The sequence below is a fragment of the Arachis ipaensis genome, chromosome B05 (assembly GCF_000816755.2).
Source record: "Arachis ipaensis cultivar K30076 chromosome B05, Araip1.1, whole genome shotgun sequence".
Lineage (NCBI taxonomy): Eukaryota > Viridiplantae > Streptophyta > Magnoliopsida > Fabales > Fabaceae > Arachis > Arachis ipaensis.
In genome coordinates this window covers 149,602,473-149,627,509 of record NC_029789.2, presented here as the reverse complement: position 1 = coordinate 149,627,509, position 25,037 = coordinate 149,602,473, and the positions used below count along the sequence as shown (strand labels likewise).

The following is a 25,037-nucleotide window of genomic DNA, read 5'->3' as shown; positions in this document are numbered from 1 at the left end:
AAAAATCAAATACAAATAAAAAATAGTCAAATTATAATATAATTTTTTTACTATTTTTTTTATTTTTTAACTTCAATAAAATTGTTCAAAATAATATTTGTCAATAGAATCATCTTTATTTTAAAAAATAAGTCACATAATTTGAGCATATATACAATATTGTAAAATAAAATAAATAAAGTTAATAACTCAAAAAAGAATAAAAACAAAAAATGAAAAAAAGTGTTTAAAAATTCTATAATTATTAATTTTATAATAGTAATCACTCTTTTATTTAATTAAAAAAAAAGAAAATAAAAATCTTCGGCCCGGCGGACCGGCCCGCCCCGCCCCGCTAAAACCCGCCAATTTGGCGGTGCGGGTTTGGCGGGTTTTTTTAATTTGGCGGGCTCCAATTCCTAGCCCGACCCGCCTTTTTAGCGGGTTTAGCGGATCGGTCCGACGGGCTCGACCCGTTTTGCCACCCCTACATTTTACTATGTCTTTTATTCTTAATAAAGGGAATCAAATAATTCTATTGGCTAATTTTAAGTTCCATAATTTGCCCTTCAGAATGCCATTTTTTTCCCTTTCTGAAACTGCTTTCAAGCTCGTAACAAAAAGAAAAGGCACTTAATTGGCACCTAGTCATGTTAATGGTTGTTCGCATATTAGTACAATCGTTTTCCACCCCTACCACTAAATTGGTATCAAATTCAATTAAGATCAAAAGCTTGCACACTACTATTCAGGTTCTTAAACTTTACGGTTTATACTTATTTTCAGTTACGTTTCTATAAGAATACACCTAAAAATTTTCTTTTTTTAACGATGAAAAAATAATTACAATTTTTAAAAATATGAAAACCCAATTATAAATTATTAAAATATAAGAACGTTTATATATGCACTGTAATTGACAAGAATACGCTTGATATCAAAATATCAAAAGTTAGAATGACATGCGGTATATTATATGAAAAGTATAATAGTACTTAAGGTTTGTAGAGTAAGCTAAAGCAATCTATGAAAATAGGGTGTTTTTACTTTTAGTTATTTTAGCGAAGACAAAAAAATGACAACTAGTTCAGCTCAAGGTTCCACCGATTGGTGCCAGCAAGAGAGTGAGAGAGACACACCAAACGGAAATGGGAAATCCTCCGACGCAGCCACCAAAGCTTATCCAACACCAACAGCTTTGTACGACGACCTTGCCCGTGATTCCAACCTCTTTTGGGATAAGCTTGAATCTTTTCACAAATCATTCGGCACTAAATTTAAGTACGTCTTCCTTTTTGTTTCTAATTTTTCTCTTTCTAATTTAAGTTTATGGAAATTTGTCATCTTTGATTGTTTTCTGGTGTGCCCTGAGAGAAAAATTGCCCGTGGTAGCGAAATTTAAAACATGATAATGGAATTGGATTATGCTATGAAAGTGCAGTAGTGTACATGATGGCAAAAATTACTTAGACGAAATTGACAAATTTCCCCCCTTTTTGTTGGTTTAGGGTTCCCACCATAGGAGGAAGGCCACTAGATCTATATCGCCTTTTCGTGGAAGTAACATCTCGTGGTGGTATTGAAAAGGTATGCATTTGATATCTCTATTCTCTGCTAATTGCTAAAATTTAGAGTTCCTTTAATGTCACGGTAAATGACTTCCATGTTTTCACCGGATCTTTTCTGCTGATGGCAAAGATTTTATGATTGCAATTTATCTATGATTCTGCTCAGTATCTTGAAATCTTTTTTATATTGATTTCTCATTTCTCCCTTTTGTAAGACTTTTCTAAAGTAATTCCTCCTAAGTTTTTTTCTGAAGTACATGTAGGTAATTGTAGAACGCAAATGGAAGGATGTGATTGTGGGCTTCAAGTTTCGAGAGACTATTACAAGTGCATCATTTATGGTGCGCAGATACTATCTATCATTGCTTTATCACTTTGAGCAAGCGTATTACTTTCGGAAACAAGTCCCTCCTTCCTCAACACCTGGTGAAACAAAAAAAGTTCTTTCTTTCCCCCATCTAATTATGCTTGTGATCTTTCCTTTTTTGACGCATAAGTTATTTCTTATACGGTATATCCAGATCCTGCAAATAGGAGTCTCGTTGATAGCTTCACACCCTTTGGTGAAGGTACTGCTTTGAATGCTTTGCATGTTCAGGATTAGTGAGTGGAGCATTTAGATCTGATTTGTTTGCTGCTTTGGTTGCTTCATATGCACACTTGTATCTCTGTCTGCTTTTGCTCACTTCTCATGCTTCTTGGAATAACAGCAGTGGTGGATGTAAAGTAGAGTCTGTGTCTTCCTACTAAGGCAATATGCTTTGAATATGTGATAACAGCTAAGCATTGTATTTCTTATATGCAGCCGGTAAAACACAGCAGCTTGGTTCTGTGGTGCCTGGAACAATTGATGGGAAGTTTGATGGCGGTTATATAGTTACAGTTAATCTGGGTTCTGAACAGGTGAAAGGTATTCTGTACCATGTTCCCATCAGTTTGTCCCAGAGTTCTAATACTGTTGGTGTCCATGGTTCACGGAATCGAAAGAAATCTAAATTGGCATTAGGCGATCCATCTCGGCCGAAGTCAAACAAGAGTGGCTACAATTTCTTCTTTGCTGAGAATTATGCCAGGTTGAGGCCCTTATTCCATGGTCAAGAGAGAGCGATTAATAAGAGGATTGGGTTTCTATGGAACAATCTAACAGAAGCAGAAAGACAGGTACTGATGCTCAGTTTTGCATTTAGATAAAGGCTTGGTGCTTGAAATTTTTATACATATACTTCTGTTAAAGTTTGTGAATTGAAAGTAGTACTGTAATGTCCGCATATAAGCATGCGTGTTTTGTGGAATAAACATTCTATCTCAAGAAATGTGTCGAAGAAGCTAGAAGCTGCAATTATCACCAAGACTTTCTCATACGACTTTTTGTAAAATGTCATGCAGGTTTATCAGGAGAAAGGGCTGAGAGATAAGGAAAGATACAAGACTGAATTGTTGGAGTATAAGTCGTCCAATAATTGAACTACTCAATAGACAAATTCTCTTACTATGAATGTGCTTTTATCCCTTTCTATAGTTTAGTTTTCTTTAACATTGTAGTTAGAAATACCCCATGGAAAACTGATGGCTATGAATAGCCTTGGTGTAATGTAGAATATATGAAATTTAAGATCTTTTGTAGCAGCTAATTTTGAAAAGGAAATCAATGCCTGATGATTGGAGTTAGTTATTACAAACAAGTATACATAATAAATAATAATGAAATGAAAAGTAAGAATTGAATTCAGCTAAAGAGAGGAATGCTCTGTTCGTTCCTGAAAAAGTTGCGTGGGTCAACCTTTTTCTTAATCTGCGACAATCTGATGAAGTTGGCCTTGAAGTATTTGACCCCCCAAACACTTGCTTCCGCGAAGCTGGTGTTATCAGGTTTGTTAGTGCCAATATCAAGATCTCTGTAGTTGACATAGGCGGCCCTTGGAGAGTTGGAAACATAAGGAGTCATATAACTGTAAAGACTTGTCATCCACCTCACATGCCTGCTGGATGCCTCCGCGGTATTCACATCCCACTTCACCATGTACTGTATGTTGTAGAGATTCCCTTTCCTGTGAGGAAATGCGATTTCAGATTCTGGAATCTCACTCATCCTTCCGCCATAGGGGTCCATTATAAGCAATGCCAGCACATCTTCTTTCAAAAGCAACTTCCAGATGCCTTCAAGCCCTGCCTCCGGTATAGGCTTCGTTACATAGTCGGATTTGGCCTTGAATGAGCTCTTAAATGTCGTCACTCGGTCCAGCAACGCCTCCAGAGCATCATCTTTGCTGTATCCACCAAAGAACAGAGCAGATTGGATCCATGTCATTTCAGTGCAGTCCTTGGCCTGCAACCCTAACTCAGGGAAGCTCTGCTTCATTATAGGCATCAATCTGTCTATTCCTCCCAGGAAGAAAGAGTTGAATGACGCTTGCACTGTTGCTGAATTGGCGCCGGTGTTCTGCGCAACCACCCTGATGAAAAGATCCTCAGGCAGCTTATCTGCTATGGTTTGCCACTTGAGAATGAGCTTTGTTGCTCCTTCCGCCACCGTTCTTTGGACGTTGAATGCCGTGACAACAGGAGGAACTCGAACCAGCTTGATCTTCCATGAAAGAACCACTCCGAAGCTGGTTCCACCGCCTCCTCTGATGGCCCAGAAGAGGTCTTCTCCCATTGATTTTCTGTCAAGAATTGTGCCATTTGCATCGATGATGGTGGCATCGACAACATTATCTGCTGCAGTTCCAAACTTCCTGAGCATGGTGCCAAATCCTCCACCACTGATGTGGCCTCCCAGTCCAATGCTTGGACATAGTCCTGCAGGGAATCCATGGAGTGCACTTGCTTTGGAGATCTTGTAGTAGAGTTCACCGAGTGTAGCGCCAGCTTGAACCCAGGCTGTCTCGTCGGCAAGGTTGATGTCGATGGAGCGGAGCTTGTTGAGGTCAAGCATCACAAATGGGGCCTTGGAATAAGAGAGAAAGGAAAGGCCTTCGTAGTCGTGGCCGCCACTTCTGACTCTGATCTGCATGCCAAGTTTCTTGGTGCAGAGAATGGCAGCTTGAATCTGAGAAGCACTGAGAGGCGTGAGAATGACAAGAGGCGTAGTGGGTGAGGTTGAGGCTGATGAGGAATTCACCCATCTTGGATTCTGTTCGAATGATTGCAAGGCTTGTTCATACTGTGAGGATGATGAGGTGAGGGCTATTGTTTCAATGGAAGTAGCAGCTCCAGCACTGCTCTTCATGCAATTCTTGAAACTTACACTCTGCTCCTCAACAGAGCCTGCATACGAGATCAATGCAAGAAACACAATCACATAATAAGCCATCATTTCTAGCTTTGTTATTTTCTGTTGTCAATGATGGAATCGTCCCCATATATCTATCTATATATATAGAGAGAGATGCTCAGCTGCACGTAAGTAGCTAGGTAGAATTTTCATGTTATTTTAGCATGTGTGTGTATTCTTTGGAGGGTCAACTATGAATCGGGTGACATGCGCGTTTCATTCGTCTTCTTTTGTGGCGCCGCCCACGTCTCAATGCAATAACTCGAATCTTTCTCTCCTTTCTAAAGCTGGAACACATAGTAGTCTCTTTAGTTTTTTCACAAATAATTCAATCCTAGATCATATATTTTTTAATTAAAAAAATAACCAGCATATTTGGATCTTTAGAATACTTTAAACGGATATTATGTTTTTTAATTATAGTCTTTGAAAAGAAATTCTGAGAAAATCATAAAATTTAGACAGAATCTTGTATATACATGTGGTGTTAGTTCCCGTTCCCACATAATTATTATGTATAATCTAATAAAAAATTCAATATACGTAATTTAATTGACCAAAATTAAAGCTGGCCAAACCATTTGCGAACAGTGATAAATGACATATATATATATATATATATATTACAATATCATAGAGTGGTTTTTCATGTATGATTATTTGAAGTACATCGAGAGTTGGAAACACTTCACGTATCTAGTGTTTTAAGTTTTAACTTTCATTCAAGTTTACATACAATTAAAACTTGGTATGATGTATCGTATATCTATTACGAAAAGTCTAAGGGGCCAGCAACTTTTTTAAATTCTGTCCAGCATGTAACTAGCAAAAAAAAGTGAGTCATTGGATAAAATCTCACACCAATCTCACATCATTAAAATCATCATTAATGGCTATTTGATGGCTACAAAGCATAAAAGTTGCTGCCCTATCCCTCCTCTATGTATTAACATTCAATGCATTAACAAATATTGGCATCAGTATTCAGTAGTATAATGTGGTGAGATAAAGTTCCACTACCCCCACTCTTAGCTTCTGCTTTACAAGTGTCTGAGTTGACCACAAGATGGCCCAAACTATTCTTCAGAGCACACGCTTATTGACATGATAGTATTGGTAGGTCATAATATCTATATTTTATATACATTGGTCTGTGTAGGTCACTTATATTAAGTGCACCAGTGCATATAGGTCAAAAGAAGAATGTTCCCGTTGCCTTATTAATTACTTATTATCCCTTGGCGCTTTTTTGGCAAACTGCAATCAATAACTTGAGAGCAGGGGTAAAAGGGGGAATAAAAAACTTAGTTAAGCTTAGTTTAGTTTATTACGACACACAATGCATATGTTCAACATAATATCACTCGTGCTCTTATAAGAAATAAAGGGAAAAGAAAGTCAGTTTAAGATAGGAATACTCTGTTCATTCCTGAAAAAGTTATGGGGATCAACCCTTGTCTTAATTTGTGCCAATCTCTTGAAGTTTCCCTTGAAGTACTTCAAACCCCAAACACTTGCTTCTGAGTAGCTTGTGTTAGGAGTATGATGATTGCGGTTTCTACCTAAATCAAGATCCCTATAGTTGGCATATGCAGCTCTTGGGGATCTTGAAACATATGGAGTCATATAGCTATGAAGCATTCTCATCCAATTTACATGCCTATTGGATGCTTGAATGCTGTTGTCATCCCACTTAACCAAGTACTGTATGTTGTACAAGTTTCCCTTCCTGTGTGGAAAAGGGATTTCATATTCTGATATCTCATTCATCCTACCACCGTAGGGATCCATTATTAGCAATGCCAATGCATCTTCTCTTAGAAGCAAATTCCAAATCCCTTGTAGCCCAATTTCCGGTATAGGATCCATCACAAAGTCAGACTTGGCCTTGAAGGAGCTCTTGTAAGTGGTGATTCTGTTGAGCAACACTTGTGCTGGTTCCCATATTCTGTATCCCGCAAAGTACACTGTTGACTCAATCCAACTCATTTCAATGCAGTCTTTAGCTTCCAACCTCAATGTCTTTTACAAGCGCATCATTTATGGTGCGCAGATACTATCTATCATTGCTTTGTCACTTTGAGCAAGCGTATTACTTTCGGAAACAAGTCCCTCCTTCCTCAACACCTGGCGAAACAAAAAAAGGTTCTCTCTTTCCCCCATCTAATTATGCTTGTGATCTTTCCTTTTTTGACGCATAAGTTATTTCTTATACCGTATATCCAGATCCTGCAAATAGGAGTCTCGTTGATAGCTTCACACCCTTTGGTGAAGGTACTGCTTTGAATGGTTTGCATGTTCAGGATTAGTGAATGGAGCATTTAGATCTGATTTGTTTGCTGCTTTGGTTGCTTCATATGCACACTTGTATCTCTGTCTGCTTTTGCTCACTTCTCATGCTTCTCGGAATAACAGCAGTGGTGGATGTAAAGTAGAGTCTGTGTCTTCCTACTAAAGCAATATGCTTTGAATATGTGATAACCGCTAAGCATTGTCTTTCTTATATGCAGCCGGTAAAACACAGCAGCTTGGTTCTGTGGTGCCTGGAACAATTGATGGGAAGTTTGATGGTGGTTATATAGTTACAGTGAATCTGGGTTCTGAACAGGTGAAAGGTATTCTATACCATGTTCCCATCAGTTTGTCCCAGAGTTCTAATACTGTTGGTGTCCATGGTTCACGGAAACGAAAGAAATCTAGATTGGCATTAGGCGATCCATCTCGGCCGAAGTCAAACAAGAGTGGCTACTATTTCTTCTTTGCTGAGAATTATGCCAGGTTGAGGCCCTTATTCCATGGTGAAGAGAGAGCGATTAGTAAGAGGATTGGGTTTCTATGGAACAATCTAACAGAAGCAGAAAGACAGGTACTGATGCTCAGTTTTGCATTTGGATAAAGGCTTGGTGCTTTAAATTTTTATACATATACTTCTGTGGAAGTTTGTGAATTGAAAGTAGTACTGTAATGTTCGCCTATAAGCATGTGTGTTTTGTGGAATAAACATTCTAATCTCAAGAAATGTGTCGAAGCTAGAAGTTGCAATTATCACCAAGACTTTCTCATATGACTTTTTGTAAAATGTCATGCAGGTTTATCAGGAGAAAGGGCTGAGAGATAAGGAAAGATACAAGACTGAATTGTTGGAGCACAAGTCGTCCAATAATTGAACTACTCAATAGACAAATTCTCTTACTACGAATGTGCTTTTATCCCTTTCTATAGTTTAGTTTTCTTTAACATTGTAGTTAGAAATACCCCATGGAAAACTGATGGCTATTAATAGCCTTGGTGTAATGTAGAATATATGAAATTTATGATCTTTTATAGCATCTAATTTTGAAAAAGAAATAACGAGTAAATGTCTAAAATGATCCCTAAATTTTAAATTGCTATTCAATTTAGTCCTCAACTTTTTAAAATGACCAATTAAATCCCTGAAATTCGAAATAGTGCATCTCCGTTAGTCTCTTACAGAAATGTCATCTAAATGTTGATGATGTGACATTCCGGATGTATACTGATGTGTATTAAATTTGAATTTGATTCAAATTGGTACCTAAAATTACTTAATAATATCCAAATTAGTCTATTTTCAATTATAAAACTCTAATTCCCAAATTATTGACTTCTCTTCTTCGATCTCTCTGCTGTCTTCTTCTCTTCTTCGAACTCTCCACTATCTTTCAGTTTATCTTCTTTTCTCGTCTGCATGAGTGATGATGGGTGGTGGGGAGAGAAGGCAAAGTAGCTCAAGTAAGAACAACTCTGTAGGGAGACCTTATGACAGCAAAGGAATGTACAACAGGGGAAGTAGGAACGCCGTTTTCTGTAATTGCAGACTTCGGATGGTGATGAAGTATTCAACGACAACAGAGAATTCTGCTAGACTATTTTATGGTTGTCCAAACTATGAGGTAAGGTTATGGCTCTAAAGAAAATGTTAAGATAGTTTCACTTTGAGTTTGGATTCACCTGCGTTTTTTACTTTGTAGTATGGAATTTATTGTAATTTTTTCTGTTGGGTTGATGGAGGCGAAGAACCAGTTTGTGCAACACCCATTTCACAAAATTTTTTGCATGAGTTCAATTGAAAAATAACAAATTTAGAAAGTGATGTTAAGATCTTGAAGATGATGATAATGATTACCTTATTAAAAGTGGAAAATATATTTTAGCTTAATGGACGAATACATATAATTTAAATCTGTGTTGAATTTAAAATTAATCCAATCGCATTAACTTGTAATCAAAATAGTTTTTAGGTAAGTGTACTGATCTTGTAGTTCAGAATGAATATGAACTGGAAAATAGCGGAGAGGATGAAGAAGAGAAGAAGACAATCAAAGAAGAGAAGATAATAATTTAGGGATTAGGGTTTTACAATTGAAAATGGACTGATTTAAATATTATTAAGCGATTTCAGGTACCAATTTGAATCAAATTCAAGTTTAGTACACATCACCATACAGCTGGAATGCCACATCATCAATGTGTAAAAGACACTTTTGTAAAGAACTAACAGAAATGTACTTTTTCGAATTTCAAGCATTTAATTGATTATTTTAAAAAGTGGAAGACTAAATTAAATAAAATTTGAAATTCAAGGAACATTTTGAGCATTTACTCAATAAATAATGCCAGATGGTTGGAGTTACTTATTACAAACAAGCATACATAATAAATAATAATGAAATGAAAAGTAAGAATTGAATTCAGCTAAAGAGAGGAATGCTCTGTTCGTTCCTGAAAAAGTTGTGTGGGTCAACCTTTTCCTTAATCTGCGACAATCTGATGAAGTTGGCCTTGAAGTACTTGATCCCCCAAACACTTGCTTCCGCGAAGCTGGTGTTATGACGTTTGTTAGTGCCAATATCAAGATCTCTGTAGTTGACATAGGCGGCCCTTGGAGAGTTGGAAACATAAGGAGTCATATAACTGTAAAGACTTGTCATCCACCTCACATGCCTTCTGGATGCCTCCGCGGTATTCACATCCCACTTCACCATGTACTGTATGTTGTAGAGATTCCCTTTCCTGTGAGGAAATGCGATTTCAGATTCTGGAATCTCACTCATCCTTCCGCCATAGGGCTCCATTATAAGCAATGCCTGCACATCTTCTTTCAAAAGCAACTTCCAGATGCCTTCAAGCCCTGCCTCCGGTATAGGCTTCCTTACGTAGTCGGATTTGGCCTTGAATGAGCTCTTGAATGTCGTCACTCGGTCCAGCAACGCCTCCGGAGCGTCGTCTTTGCTGTGTCCACCAAAGAACAGAGCAGATTGGATCCATGTCATTTCAGTGCAGTCCTTGGCCTGCAACCCTAACTCAGGGAAGCTCTGCTTCATTATCGGCATCAATCTGTCTATTCCTCCCAGGAAGAAAGAGTTGAATAACACTTGCACTGTTGCTGAATTGGCGCCGGTGTTCTGCGCAACCACCCTGATGAAAAGATCCTTAGGCAGCTTATCTGCTATGGTTTGCCACTTGAGAATGAGCTTTGTTGCTCCTTCCGCCACCGTTCTTTGGACGTTGAATGCCGTCACAACAGGCGGAACTCGGACCAGCTTGATCTTCCATGAAAGAACCACTCCGAAGCTGGTTCCGCCGCCTCCTCTGATGGCCCAGAAGAGGTCTTCTCCCATTGATTTTCTGTCAAGAATTGTGCCATTTGCATTGATGACGGTGGCATCGACAACATTATCTGCTGCAGTTCCAAACTTCCTGAGCATGGTGCCAAATCCTCCACCACTGATGTGGCCTCCCAGTCCAATGCTTGGACATAGTCCTGCAGGGAATCCATGGAGTGCACTTGCTTTGGAGATCTTGTAGTAGAGTTCACCGAGTGTAGCGCCAGCTTGAACCCAGGCTGTCTCGTCGGCAAGGTTGATGTCGATGGAGCGGAGCTTGTTGAGGTCAAGCATCACAAATGGGGCCTTGGAATAAGAGAGAAAGGAAAGGCCTTCGTAGTCGTGGCCGCCACTTCTGACTCTGATCTGCATGCCAAGTTTCTTGGTGCAGAGAATGGCAGCTTGAATCTGAGAAGCAGTGAGAGGCGTGAGAATGACAAGAGGCGTAGTGGGTGAGGTTGAGGTTGATGAGGAATTCACCCATCTTGGATTCTGTTCGAATGATTGCAAGGCTTGTTGATACTGTGAGGATGATGAGGTGAGGGCTATTGTTTCAATGGAAGTAGCAGCTCCGGCACTGCTCTTCATGCAATTCTTGAAACTTACACTCTGCTCCTCAACGGAGCCTGCATACGAGATCAATGCAAGAAACACAATCACATAATAAGCCATCATCTCTAGCTTTGTTATTTTCTGTTGTCAATGATGCAATCGTCGCCATATATCTATCTATATATAGAGTGAGAGATGCTCAGCTGCACGTAAGTAGCTAGGTAGAATTTTCATGTTATTTTTATATTTTAGCATGTGTGTGTGTATTCTTTGGAGGGTCAACTATGAATCGCGGTGACATGCGCGTTTCATTCGGCTTCTTTTGTGGAGCCGCCCACGTCTCAATGCAATAACTCCAATCTTTCTCTCCTTTCTAAAGCTGGAACACATAGTAGTCTCTTTAGTTTTTTCACAAATAATTCAATCCATATATTTTTTAATTAAAAAAATGACCGGCATATTTGGATCTTTAGAATACTTTAAACGGATATTATGTTTTTTATTTATAGTCTTTGAAAAGAAATTCTGAGAAAATCATAAAATTTAGACAGAATCTTATATATACATGTGGTGTTAGTTCCCGTTCCCACATAATTATTATGTATAATCTGATCAACAATTCAATATACGTAATTTAATTGACCAAAATTAAAGCTGGCAAAACCATTTGCGAACAGTGATAAATGACTATATATATATATATATATATATACACACACAATATCATAGAGTGATTTTTCATGTATGATGGTTTGAAGTACATGGAGAGTTGGAAATACTTCACGTATCTAGTGTTTTAAGTTTTTAAGTTTTAACTTCCATTCAAGTTTACATACAATTAAAACTTGGTATGATGTATCGTATATGTATTAACATTCAATGCATTAACAAATATTGGCATCAGTATTCAGTAGTATAATGTGGTGAGATAAAGTTCCACTACCCCCACTCTTAGCTTCTGCTTTACAAGTGTCTGAGTTGACCACAAGATGGCCCAAACTATTCTTCAGAGCACACGCTTATTGACATGATAGTATTGGTAGGTCATAATATCTATATTTTATATACATTGGTCTGTGTAGGTCACTTATATTAAGTGCACCAGTGCATATAGGTCAAAAGAAGAATGTTCCCGTTGCCTTATTAATTACTTATTATCCCTTGGCGCTTTTTTGGCAAACTGCAATCAATAACTTGAGAGCAGGGGTAAAAAAGGGAATAAAAAACTTAGTTAAGCTTAGTTTAGTTTATTACGACACACAATGCATATGTTCAACATAATATCACTCGTGCTCTTATAAGAAATAAAGGGAAAAGAAAGTCAGTTTAAGATAGGAATACTCTGTTCATTCCTGAAAAAGTTATGGGGATCAACCCTTGTCTTAATTTGTGCCAATCTCTTGAAGTTTCCCTTGAAGTACTTCAAACCCCAAACACTTGCTTCTGAGTAGCTTGTGTTAGGAATATGATGTTTGCGGTTTCTACCTAAATCAAGATCCCTATAGTTGGCATATGCAGCTCTTGGGGATCTTGAAACATATGGAGTCATATAGCTATGAAGCATTCTCATCCAATTTACATGCCTATTGGATGCTTGAATGCTGTTGTCATCCCACTTAACCAAGTACTGTATGTTGTACAAGTTTCCCTTCCTGTGTGGAAAAGGGATTTCATATTCTGAAATCTCATTCATCCTACCACCGTAGGGATCCATTATTAGCAATGCAAATGCATCTTCTCTTAGAAGCAAATTCCAAATTCCTTGTAGCCCAATTTCCGGTATAGGATCCATCACAAAGTCAGACTTGGCCTTGAAGGAGCTCTTGTAAGTGGTGATTCTGTTGAGCAACACTTGTGCTGGTTCCCATATTCTGTATCCAGCAAAGTACACTGTTGACTGAATCCAACTCATTTCAATGCAGTCTTTAGCTTCCAACCTCAATTCTGGGAATTCCTCCTTCATCATTGCCATCAGCTTTTCTTTTCCTCCAAGAAACAGAGAGTTGAAGCTTGCTAGGATTGTTGATGATGAACCACCACCACGATTCTGAGCAACCACTCTGATGAAAAGATCTTCGTGGAGCTTATCTGCTACGTGTTGCCACTTGTTGATGAGAATTGTGGCTCCTTCCTCCAATGTTCTCTGAATGTTGAATCCAGTAACTATTGGTGGAACTCTCACAAGCTTGATCTTCCATGCAAGAATGATTCCAAAGCTGGTTGCACTGCCTCCTCTTATGGCCCAGAAGAGATCTTCTCCCATTGATTTTCTGTCAAGAATGTTTCCATTTGCATCAACGAGGTAAGCATCAACAACATGATCTGCTGCAGTTCCAAACTTCCTCAACATGGTCCCGAATCCTCCACCACTGATGTGGCCTCCCACTCCAACACTTGGACATATCCCTGCAGGGAATCCATGGACTCCACTTGCTTTTGAAATCTCGTAGTAGAGTTCACCAAGAGTAGCACCAGCTTGAACCCAAGCCGTTTCATCAGCAAGGTTGATATCAATGGAACGTTGTTGGTTGAGATCTATCATGACAAAGGCAAATGGAGGCTTATAAGTTGAAAGATAAGACAGGCCTTCATAGTCATGGCCACCACTTCTGACTCTGAGATGCATGCCAAGTTTCTTGGCGCATAGAATGGCTACTTGAATGTGAGATTGATGGAGTGGTGTTAGAATGGCAAGAGGCTTGGTTGAGGATGAGGAGTTGAGCCATCTTGGATTCTGTTGGAATGATTGCAATGCTTGCGGATACTGTGAGGAGGATGAGGTGAGGAGTATTGTTTCAATGGATTCAGAACCAAAAGTTGTTGCCATGCAATCCCTGAAGCTCTTGGCAAGCAAGGCAGAATCTGCAGGTGTTGTGATAAATGCAAGAAGCAGAAACAGTGCAGCACCATAACCCATCTGCCTTGGTATAACCTTACTGTAATTGAGTAACTATATTATTTATAAACGAGATGTGTCCAACGCTAACAGTTTCCAAAGTAATTAGACAAGGTGGCTGAGATATGCCTATGAATTGTGATAATTCCAAAGCATCAAAGATAGCAACTCTGATTCTGATATCGATTTATTTGTATTAGCATCTTACATTCGGCAGGCAAGCTTATTAACTTAATTATTACTTTCTTTTATCATGCATGGTTTCGTTTGGTTTTGTTGCAATCAATCATGAAGAATGCTACCACATAATTTCATGATGGTAATATGTGTCCACCACGCCAATGCATCAAAAATAGTAATATGGTGGTACAAATACAAACACTAAAATGAATCAACTCCATCTCCAAGACCACTCTTACAACAAAATTCATCATTTTAGCCTTCAGGATGGCTTATGCTGCTTTTCTCTGTTGTTGTTGGGCCTTCATTGTTGTTGGACTCATTTTTGGGGCCTCTGTTGGACTCTTTTAACTCTCAAGTTTTTGTATTGGCAGCTGAGCCCTTAGTTCAAATAGTAATTCATTTGTTTTTTTTGGGTCAAGTGGATTGGACAGCCTCCTATTTTTAGCATTACACCTATGTTTCACACACACAACACATTTACACACACTACCATGAGTATCATGAGTTCTTAAACCAACAATCAGCTTCAGCTGGGATTAGAACCCGGATGCAGCGTTGTATAAAGCAGATAGGTATGCCATCTGTGCTGGACCTCTGCTGCATTCATGTGCTTTTTAATACGCTGCATTTAGATTTAAACTTTGGTGAATGCACTAGTATTGAAAAAAAAATTCTTTAATATTGTGTGAATATGTTGTGATATCTATAATTGCTAGTTGTCCAATTTATTTGACTAGAAAAAACTCTTTAGTATCGAAGTTTCATATCCATTCACCACTTAATCATGCATTCTCCTATCTTATAATATGAGTTATAATTTTAATTGTCGGTTTCGTAAAATTCTATGTTGTCTTTAAACATAAGCTTATATTGTCCTCAATCAATTTGTTCTTGTTTTAAGTTTCAAGCATTTAGTTTTTAAATTTGTATAATTTGAATTCTATTGTTAAATACAAAAAGAATAAATTCTATAGTGATATAAACACTATTTTTTCATTCTTAAACTTTTTAACAGTAGAGTGATTAATCAATATATATCAAAAATATATTAGAAGAATAAGTCTTCTAATTATTAGATGAGAGTGTAATATTCAAATGGGGTAAGTACGATTTTGGTCCCTAACGTTTTGGTCCAGAATCGAAATCGTCCCTCTTGTAATTTTCGAATTAAAATCGTCATTAACGTTTTTTTTTTGTATTAAAATCGTCATTTTTAATAAAAATTTTAATTTAATTCCTAAACTACCCCTATTTTAATAAAAAAATAAAATTAAAAAAATAAAAAAAATACGTAGGGATGAGCCAAGAAAGAAGCAAAATCCTGTGATAGAGCGACGTGTATCTGGACATTGAGCCCAATCAGAATCTGCAAACCCAGAGAGTCTGAGTTCTGAGGATGCTGCGAAGAATAAGCCAGAGGCTGGTGCAGACTTGATGTACTTGAGGACACGAAATGCAGCTTGCAAATGAGAATCTGTTGGTTTGTCGAGGAATTCACTGAGCTTGCCTACGGCGAAACTGATGTCTGGACGTGTATTTGTTAGGTACACCAAACGCCCAATAAGTCTTCTATACTGCTTAACATCTGTGAGAGGGGAACCAGATTCTTTTGAAAGCTTCAGGGTATATTCCATAGGGGTGGAGGCTGGTTTGGCACCCAATAAGCCACATTCTTCCAAAAGATCTAAGGCATACTTCCTTTGATAAAGACTAATGCCAGCTTTAGTTCTTGCAACCTCGAAGCCAAGGAAATATTTGAGATTACCAAGGTCCTTGATCTTGAATTGAACATCAAGGATGGTTTTGATTGATTGAATTTCGGTTAGATCATTGCCGGCCAATACTAAATCATCGACATAAGCAAGTATGACAGTAAATGAAGAGTTAGCAGCCAACTTGGTGAAAAGGGAATAGTCATTCTTTGATTGTTTGTAACCATGAGTGAGAAGAACTGAACATAACTTGAGATTCCATTGTCGACTTGCTTGCTTGAGTCCGTAGAGGGACTTGTCAAGCTTGCACACTAGGTCAGGAGATGAGATGGGTAACCCTGGTGGAGGTCGCATGTACACTGTTTCCTTCAAATCGCCATGTAAGAAGGCAGTGTTTACATCAAGTTGGTGGCAGTGCCAACCATAGATGGCAGTGAGGGCCAAGATTAGTCTCACAGTGGTGATTTTAACCACGGGACTAAATGTATCCAAATAATCCAAACCATAGCGTTGAGTGTAGCCTTTCGCCACTAATCTTGCCTTATGTCGCTCCACGGAACCAGCAGGATTGAATTTTACTTTGAAAACCCAACGACATCCGATTGCCTTCTTGCCATGTGGTAAAGGGGTAAGAGACCAGGTTTTAGTCTGTTCAAGGGCCAAGAGTTCTGCACTAATAGCCTTCCTCCAACAATCTTATTTGATAGCATCCTCATATGTTGTTGGTTCATCAACAGTAGTAACAGCAAGAGAAAAAGAGAGTTGAGTAGATGATAATGAAGAGTAAGACACAGAATTAGAAATGGGATATTTGCAATTAGATGATTGTACAGATTGTGGAGTAGTGATGCTATTTGCACATTGAAAATCTTTTAGATACACTGGAGGCCTCTTGACTCTAGTAGATCTTCTAAGATGAGATGATCTATCTATATGTTCTACAGGATTATGCTCTAAGGAATGCACTGGCAGTGGGGGTGCGTTATTTTCTGTGGAATGCAGTGATATTGACGGAGGAAGAGGGGAAACATTGTTAAGAGGAATGACGGGATGTACACTTGTGTGATTTGTGTTATCAGATTGTGTAAATTGTAAGTGTGTGTATGGGTCATGTGTGAAGAGATCATCCCAATGAACAGAGGGGTTTGGCATAGCATGCATAGTAGGCGAAGGTGCTTCTGAATTGTCTTTTGAAATGAAAGGAAATACAGACTCATAGAAGAAAACATTTCTCGAAATAAAAAATTGTCTTGTTTTTAAATCATATAGGAAAAAACCTTTGACACCTTCTTTATAACCCAAGAAACAGCATTTAGTTGCTCTTGCATCTAATTTCTTTCGATTATGAGTTAAAGTGGAAGCAAAAGCTAGGCATCCAAAAATTTTGAGATGAGCTAAATCAGGCAATCGTCCATATAATTTTTCAAATGGAGACACATTTTGAATAATTGGACTTGGAATTCGATTGATCAAATGCACAGCATGGGAGATAGCAAGATGCCAAAAACATTTAGGAACATGAGACTGAAATAAGAGTGATCTAGTTACTGCAAGAATGTGCTGGTGTTTTCTCTCAACAACTCCATTTTGTTGAGGAGTTTCCACACATGAATTTTGGTGTAAAATTCCTTTTGAAGCATAAAAATCAAGAAGGTTAAATTCCGGACCGTTGTCAGATCTTATACATTTTATTGACTTTGAAAACTGATTTTCAATCATTTTTGTGAAATTTTGCAGTGAACTAGAGACTTCAGATTTTGTCTTCATGAATCTTATCCAAGTAAAACGGCTATGATCATCTACTATGGTTAAGAAATACTTATAACCAGAAACGGATGTAATAGAAATTGGTCCCCAAATGTCTACATGTATAAGGTCAAATACAGAATGTGCAACAGAATTGCTTATTGGAAAAGGAATTTTCTTTTGCTTAGCTAAGTGGCAGGGTTCACAAGGTGAATTGCCATTATCACAATCAATAAAAGGGAAAACTTTCTTCATAGTTTCTAAAACAAAATTGCTTGGATGCCCCAATCTTCTATGCCAAATTTGACTGCCTTGGGCTTGTGATGATGATGCATGTGTGTTTATATGATGCTGTGTATTTGGTGATGAATGAGAAACCTCAGTGTGTGTTTTTGTGTGACCAAGCGCATATAATTCACCATTACTCTCAGCTGTGCCAATCATCTTCCATAGATGATAGTCCCAAATCTGACAGAATTTGTGAGAGATGAGAAATAGACAATTTAGTGATGAAGTGACTTTGGAAACTGACATCAAATTAAACTTGAATGATGGTATATAAAGGACATTTGTAATGTATAAATCTTGGGAAAAATAGACTGTTCCGGCAATTTTGGTAACAACTGTGGACCCATCAGGTAAGTGTACTGAGATTGGAGTGATGTTAGTGAATGAATGAAAGAAATCAAGTGAAAAACATACATGATCTGTGGCACCTGTGTCTATAACCCAGGCACCAGATTTGAGAAATTTTTTATTAACAGATAACGAGACAGCAAGAATAGTACCTTGAGTGATATTGAGATCCTTGGGTTGTTGTGCAGAAATTTGATTGATTATGGATGATGGTGGTGTGGACTGGTGAAGGAGAGACATTAGTGCATTCCTTTGGTCATTGGTCAGGCTATAAGCTGAGCTCTCACCCTCTTTAACATTGGCATTTTGAGAATCACTGGTTTCATCAACTTCATCAGTGAATGTGTTGTTAGCAGCACCATTTCTTTGTAAGTGAGGAGGCAGACCATGCTTCTTGTAGCATGTGTCTATGATATGTCCAGTTTTTCCACAAAAAGAGCAATGTTTGGTGTTGTAACCTCTTCCTTGACCTCTCCCTCTGCCTGTAGTGCCCCCTCTACCCCTACCCCTGCCTCTATTAGAGTTTTGACTTTGTGTTGCAGCGTACAAAATCTTGGAATCTTGTAAATCAAGTGAGGGGCGAAATTGGCGTTCTTGCTGAGTTAACATGGAAAAAACAGTGTCAATATCAGGGAGGGGTTTTTGCAACATGATCTGAGTCTTGGCTGTAGAAAACTGTTCATTGAGACCTCGGAGAAATCTTGCTATATAGTCTTCATTTCTGTAAAAACGCATCACGCTTAACCCACAATTACAGTCACTGGTGCAGGTGGTACACAAAGGGATTGGTCTGAAATTGTCAATTTCTTCCCAAAGACCCTTCATTTTTGTGAAATAGGATGTGATGTTAAGATCACCTTGCTTAGCGTTGTACAATTCTTCATACAGTTCAGACACATGATAGAGATCACCCTGGTAATATCTTCTTCGCAGATCATTCCATAAATCAGATGCATCATTCCTCCATATCACACTTTGAAGTATATCTTGAGAGAGGGACAGATTTAACCATGAGAGAACAAATGTATTACAGCGATCCCAAGCAGTGAATAAGGGATCAGAAATTTCAGGCCTGGGGAGAGAACCGTCAATAAAAGGAATCTTGTTCTTCGATTTCAAGACTAGCCATATAGATCGAGACCATGTAGTGTAGTTCTGAGAATTGAGTCGAAAGGAAATGATAGGGTTTCCTGGGGAGGGGGACGGCGGCGGCGTTGGTGGCGTTGGTGGTGGTGCTGGTGGTGCTGGTGGTGGTGTTGGTGGAGGTTGTGGCGGTGGTATTGGTGTTGGTGGTGGTGGTGGTGGAGGAAGTAATTATGTTGGTAGTGGTGAGGGTATTTTTGTCCAAAAAATATAAAAAGGACGATTTTAATACGAAAAAAAACGTTAAGGACAATTTTAAATCCAAAATTACAAGAGGGACGATTTCGATTTTGGCACAAAACTTTAGGGACCAAAATCGTATTTACCCCTATTCAAATCAACTAAAAAAAATCCAACAACATTATTCTACTTTTAGAAGCGATTCTGTTCCGTGATAGCCTTCTAGTGTTTATGCCCTTCATCCACACTTCACCATTTTGTCTCTAAAATCATTAACATTAAATACTCTGTTTTGATCGACATTATGTCATTTTCTTTAGTAAATCATATTCTCGTAATATCTAACTCATTCATTTTTCTTTCAGAATATAATCAATTCAGTCTTAGTCTTTTTTTTTTAATTTAGCTCTGAACTCCCTATCACGTTCAACAACAATGCATAAATCATGAAATATATGTTTGACGTTAATTGTTTTGTACTTTTGTTCTTCAAGAACTGCATCTCCAAGATTACATGTTCCTTGACTTTTCTGAGTTTATCTTTGTTATCTAACACCACCTTCAAATTTTCGTCTTTGACATCTACTTCTTCAATTAGCAATATATTTCCATTAGCTCTTTTTCTTATACCATTTTTCTATCATGCACATTACTTTACCTTTTACTTAAGACTACTTATCTTCATTAACATTATCTTTTTGGTTTCAAGTGGTCGTTTAATTGAGCAAAGCATAAAACCAATCATTTTGCTAATATGAAAAATAAAAATAAAATAAAACAATTATTATAAGATAAAAGTACATTACTTAGAATTAATCTTATTTTTTATTTTTTGAGTACAATTCAAGATATAGCTAATCCAAATTATCAAAATTATACTCAAACTTAGCTACATTTATAGTTCAAATATGTTTGAAAATTCGAATACTAAGCAATCTCAAATATTTTAGTCAACGAATTAAATAATAATAAAAAAATCTGAAAATAGAAAAGAAAAAACAAAAATAAGGATGATGGCGCTTAAAAGATTTTACAGTAGTTTCCTGAAAAGAGAAAAAAAAAAGTTTGAACCAACAATGATATAAGGTACTATTCAATATATGTTGTAAACTTGTAAAAATATTGAATGGATTTGATTTAGGCATTTCTTTAATACAAGACAACATTGGCCAAGTGATAAAGAATCAAGAATTATATTTGGTGCATACAAAAGACGGATATACATTTAAACTAATATATACTTGGTGCTTTTTTTGGTAACCATGTAAAAACAGATAAATTACATATAACCCAAATAATAAAATCTATCATAATAAATTAAATGTATGTAATAAGTCTTTTTTTTTTTAAGGTAATGTGTTAATTCCAGATAACATATAATAATTGCTAAATATGGTGTCGATGTGAAAGATGAAATTGTGCTAATTGATCATCGTAACAATTGTATCAAGTTTAAAATAAAAATTCGAGAAAGAAAAATCTTGGATACCTTCACATGAGGTAGAAAAGTTATTTGCTTTCAATAACAAATGAAAATTTGCAGGAGGTATGAATATTGCTTGTGTTTAGAATTAAACAAAAAATAATGCCTCATATCAATTTGGGCACCTGAGGCAGATATTGGCTTAAGGAAAAGACGCATTATGTATTCCATAGAAACACAATTCTAAACCATGAAAAAGTCATAGTTCCAAGTTCAAAGTTACATACAAAAGGAAAAAAAGATAGCATAACAAATTCTAGTAAATGGTCAAAATAAGTTATACCTTCGAAATTTTCTACGAGAATATTCATTCTTCTTAAGGAAAGCACAAGTCTTGACCACATGCTAGGACAATAACTTTGAAAAATGTACCTGAATGAATTTCACATATATATGTAGTCCTTTTTCCAAGAATAATGCTACAAAGACTAGGAAAAAGAGGTTAATGAGTTTGCCCCCTTCAACTTATATAGAGGAGAGAGATAAAAATTCAATTTCATCTAGAGAAAAGCCAATCCATAAACGAAACCTAAATTATACTTTTTACCATTCATAACAATGTTCACAACCCAACAAAATATGATACCTCTTGATAGTTAAATAACATGCTAACAATAAATATTAGAAACATGATTCTTTAGATATGAAGGTACTTGAATAGGTAGCTTAAATAAGCAACACACGTGCAAGATACAGTTGGATAAATTACCAAATCAAATGAGCTTGATGGTGGATATTTATAGAAAATTGAAGTCCAAAACCAGCATCAGTCGTTAAAACGATCCGGCAAAAAACTCAAAAATCACTATCTATTTTGAAGACTCCAAATTGGAGGTGTTACTCTTTTTTAACTTGTTCTTTACATCTTCCATAGATTTTCTCCAAGACCACAAAATATGCGTCAGACCAACATTCTCAACAAGAGAAATACATGTGGTTGTATCAAAAACCTAGCCGATATAAAATTGAGAAACACAAAAACGTCATATAGGCCTAAAAGATGTCCTTACAAATCCTTTCCCTGTTACTGACAAACATTAATGGATTGTAATTAACAAATGAACCAAATAAATGGGGGTGAAAAATTAGAACTGCAGGAGCATGACGAACAAAATTTAAAGTATACTTCAGATATAAGTAGTTCCAACAAAATAGTCAATTTTTAATAGAAAACAATGAACTAGAATACAGAGGCTGAACAATGTATGTTCCCCTTGCTCACAACTGTAGCCTGTTTTATTCATTTAACAGTGAATACAACTCTACACATTAGAACAGCATGAAGTATATTATTGTGTAAAACTAAAAGAAAAATGCTATGAAAAGAATCCAAAATTAAGATAGCTTTTTGCGTCGAAGAGATTAAGATTTTCAATTCTCATGGAACATGTTGTCAATGAATCCTTCACATGACAAAATAATAATTAGTCAATTAGCCTGACAATCCAGTAGAAAACAAGATTTAACTTTCAATTGATAAAGAAAGACCTACCAATTTTGCATGATGTATCCCTCAAACTCATATCTCACAAAATGTATTAAGATTGCTTTAAGGACATATAGCAATTTTTTTATGAAAAAAAAAAAGGAACGAAATATAAAATATAATAAAAAGTGTGGTGCAATGACAGCAGAAAAACATCCAAATTCATAAAAATTTCCATAGAAAAAGCAATAAAAAAAAAATGAAATGGAATCTGGGTAGTTCGTAGGAGAAGAGACGAAAGATAACATCGTAGAGAAATCAGAAAGTGTGGTGCAATGGCAGTAGAAGGAGTGGTGCGGTGCTGAGTGCAGGAAGCGGTGGCAGCTGCCACAGTAGTAGCTGCGGGCGAGAACATGGCAAGAACCCTAACAACCTTTTAATTATTAATTTTTCAAAATGGCAAGAATGTGTAAATAGCAAAAACAAAAGGGCAAGCTTTTAATTATTAATTTTTCAAAAATAAAAGAGTGGAGTTCTATTCATAAATAATTTTATGTTGACTAATGTTACTCCTATGTAAAAGTAGGAGTAAGTGAGTAAAGAATCCACAGCCTAAAAACTAAATACCTAACAACCTAAAAAAGTGCATTTAAAAATTTATCAGCACAAAATTTCTTCATTTATATTACTATAAAGATAAAGATTTGAATAAAAAAAGAGTGGTAGCTACAAGTCCACAACAGAAACAAAGCACTTATTCAATGTGTCCCCCACTCCTCCATCAGACCACCACCATTCACCACGTATCTTATCTTAAAACAGCGACGTTGCAGCGGCGGAGAAAGCAGTAACACATTCTGTGTTGGTGATGATATTAACGAATGCAGCTCATATCAGTTTTTAATTCAAAATGATACTAAAACTTATTAATTAGTATTTTCTTTTCCTTGATTACTGTCTCTAATTTTTGTGTTCCACCCTTTCTGAACAGGAAGGGCCATGATAGAGAAAGAACACAATCTCTTTCAGTGGAGGCCATTTTAACTATACCTGGACACAAAATTAAATAAAAAAAAGAGATTATTCTTTGTTTTTCTGTTATTTATGATATTCACGGTATTAATATTTTTTTAATCCAGATACACAAATAATTTCTTCTACCATGGACAACTATAACTAAATTATTTCTTCTTGCTGAAAACTTTTCTAAGCATGCACGGAGTGATAGTTAAGAAATTCTCCTTATATATACATACCAATTCTAGTGGCATGTCATCGAATGTTGAAATCCCTCATCAGTGTCTTGCGGGTTTCTCTTGATAATATATACTCTGATCTTTTTCATGCTCAATTATCTATCTCTAATAATCTCTACTTATTTTGTGATTGATAATAATGAAGAAAAGACAAAAAGATGTTCCCTGTAATAATGATTCTAGAAAAATTAAGAATGAATCAAAATTTTAATTTATGGGAGTTCTGACGACTATCACATATATGCATGCTGTATAAGAAGAGGAGTGTTAGCGCCAGCACTTTTGTTAAAGGAAAAGTTTAGGGCCAGCAATTTTTGTATTTTTTGGCCAGTATTTAACCATCAAAACAAAAGTGAGTAATCTTCCATCATTAGATGTAATCTCACACCATTAAAAATACTATTGATGACCAATTGATAGTTACAAAACACTAAAATTGCTGTCCCCTAGCATTCCTCTATGTTAAATTCTGGCCAGCACTTAACCATCAAGAGAAAATTGAATGATTCTACACCATTAGATACAATCTCACACCATTAAAAATATCATTGATGGAATGACTAAAAATTACAAAATCTACTGGCTCCTTAGACTTTCTCGTATAAAAATTGCAATGGACTTTATACATGCATGTGTTGCATGAGTACGGTGTAGTTAGCTTGTAACCGTGTTCTGTTCAATATTAAAGACGTCTCCATAATAAGCACGAAGCATTTGCAGAAAGAACCACGAAATCAATATAGATGGTTGTTTCAGGTGAACGATTATATTTATGTTAATTAGTTGACTGGTAAGATGGTGAGAGAGGTTTGTGCAATTCGTTGTTGCAGCATCCTAGTTTTGCTTGCTTAGCTTTCTTTCTAGCTCATAATAAAAACATGTTATTATATATGATGTCACCTGTTTATTATTAATCATACAAACTTTTGTGTGTAAGAATCTCAATTATTTTATTTTAATTAAAAGAAATGAAACATAGAATGAACATATATATGTGGTCATATCAATATCATTATGGTTATACATACCGTACTTATTAACAGTAGTAACAACATTTGTGGCAAACGAACGATGCTATTTTAGGGTGGGTCACAGATAATATGGTGATTACACGTTAACACTTATTCTACTTTGCAATTGAAAGTTTTGGTTGGGACCTTGGGACAACGACAACAAACGAGGCAGACACATCAAAGCAATCACAATATTAGTGTGATAATAATAGAATTATTATTTGTGTATACCGTAGCTTCTATGCATCACCTTCTTCAGTAATTTTAAAGCAAGCAATAATTAGATGTTGCACTCAACAATGCTGCCGACACTAATGCTGTAAATAGTACATGATATATATAATTTATCCACCAAGTTAATAA

At 36.7% G+C, this 25,037-nt stretch overlaps 6 protein-coding genes across 6 annotated transcripts; 2 read left to right on the top strand and 4 right to left on the bottom strand.

Moving 5' to 3' along the window:
• On the top strand, positions 943-3,192 carry LOC107645058 (high mobility group B protein 10). Its single transcript, XM_016349068.2, has 6 exons — positions 943-1,260; positions 1,488-1,566; positions 1,811-1,973; positions 2,069-2,116; positions 2,353-2,708; positions 2,934-3,192. Exons 1-6 carry the CDS (start codon positions 1,055-1,057, stop codon positions 3,009-3,011), a joined length of 930 nt encoding a protein of 309 aa, XP_016204554.1. The 5' UTR covers positions 943-1,054; the 3' UTR covers positions 3,012-3,192.
• LOC107645056 (berberine bridge enzyme-like 22) lies at positions 3,106-4,891 on the bottom strand. Its single transcript, XM_016349066.2, has one exon. The coding sequence runs from the start codon at positions 4,861-4,863 to the stop codon at positions 3,274-3,276; it is 1,590 nt and encodes a 529-aa protein (XP_016204552.1). The 5' UTR covers positions 4,864-4,891; the 3' UTR covers positions 3,106-3,273.
• LOC107645060 (berberine bridge enzyme-like 22) lies at positions 6,220-6,810 on the bottom strand. The gene has a single exon (XM_016349070.2). It carries the CDS (start codon positions 6,808-6,810, stop codon positions 6,220-6,222), a length of 591 nt encoding a protein of 196 aa, XP_016204556.1.
• LOC107645059 (high mobility group B protein 10) lies at positions 6,254-8,195 on the top strand. The gene is made up of 5 exons (XM_021103422.1): positions 6,254-6,723; positions 6,821-6,966; positions 7,048-7,095; positions 7,332-7,687; positions 7,911-8,195. Exons 2-5 carry the CDS (start codon positions 6,840-6,842, stop codon positions 7,986-7,988), a joined length of 609 nt encoding a protein of 202 aa, XP_020959081.1. The 5' UTR covers positions 6,254-6,723; positions 6,821-6,839; the 3' UTR covers positions 7,989-8,195.
• On the bottom strand, positions 9,400-11,205 carry LOC107645057 (berberine bridge enzyme-like 22). Its single transcript, XM_016349067.2, has one exon. The coding sequence runs from the start codon at positions 11,121-11,123 to the stop codon at positions 9,534-9,536; it is 1,590 nt and encodes a 529-aa protein (XP_016204553.1). The 5' UTR covers positions 11,124-11,205; the 3' UTR covers positions 9,400-9,533.
• Positions 12,022-13,873, bottom strand: LOC107645055 (berberine bridge enzyme-like 26). The gene has a single exon (XM_016349064.2). It carries the CDS (start codon positions 13,825-13,827, stop codon positions 12,322-12,324), a length of 1,506 nt encoding a protein of 501 aa, XP_016204550.2. The 5' UTR covers positions 13,828-13,873; the 3' UTR covers positions 12,022-12,321.

Coding starts and splice junctions, on each gene's coding strand:
- LOC107645058 (XM_016349068.2), top strand. CDS start 1,055: ATGACAACTAGTTCAGCTCAAGGTTCCACCGATTGGTGCCAGCAAGAG. Junction 1,261..1,487: donor TCATTCGGCACTAAATTTAA/GTACGTCTTCCT, acceptor TTGTTGGTTTAG/GGTTCCCACCATAGGAGGAA. Junction 2,117..2,352: donor CTTCACACCCTTTGGTGAAG/GTACTGCTTTGA, acceptor TCTTATATGCAG/CCGGTAAAACACAGCAGCTT.
- LOC107645056 (XM_016349066.2), bottom strand. CDS start 4,863: ATGATGGCTTATTATGTGATTGTGTTTCTTGCATTGATCTCGTATGCA.
- LOC107645060 (XM_016349070.2), bottom strand. CDS start 6,810: ATGAGTTGGATTGAGTCAACAGTGTACTTTGCGGGATACAGAATATGG.
- LOC107645059 (XM_021103422.1), top strand. CDS start 6,840: ATGTCTTTTACAAGCGCATCATTTATGGTGCGCAGATACTATCTATCA. Junction 6,967..7,047: donor ACCTGGCGAAACAAAAAAAG/GTTCTCTCTTTC, acceptor CCGTATATCCAG/ATCCTGCAAATAGGAGTCTC. Junction 7,096..7,331: donor CTTCACACCCTTTGGTGAAG/GTACTGCTTTGA, acceptor TCTTATATGCAG/CCGGTAAAACACAGCAGCTT.
- LOC107645057 (XM_016349067.2), bottom strand. CDS start 11,123: ATGATGGCTTATTATGTGATTGTGTTTCTTGCATTGATCTCGTATGCA.
- LOC107645055 (XM_016349064.2), bottom strand. CDS start 13,827: ATGGCAACAACTTTTGGTTCTGAATCCATTGAAACAATACTCCTCACC.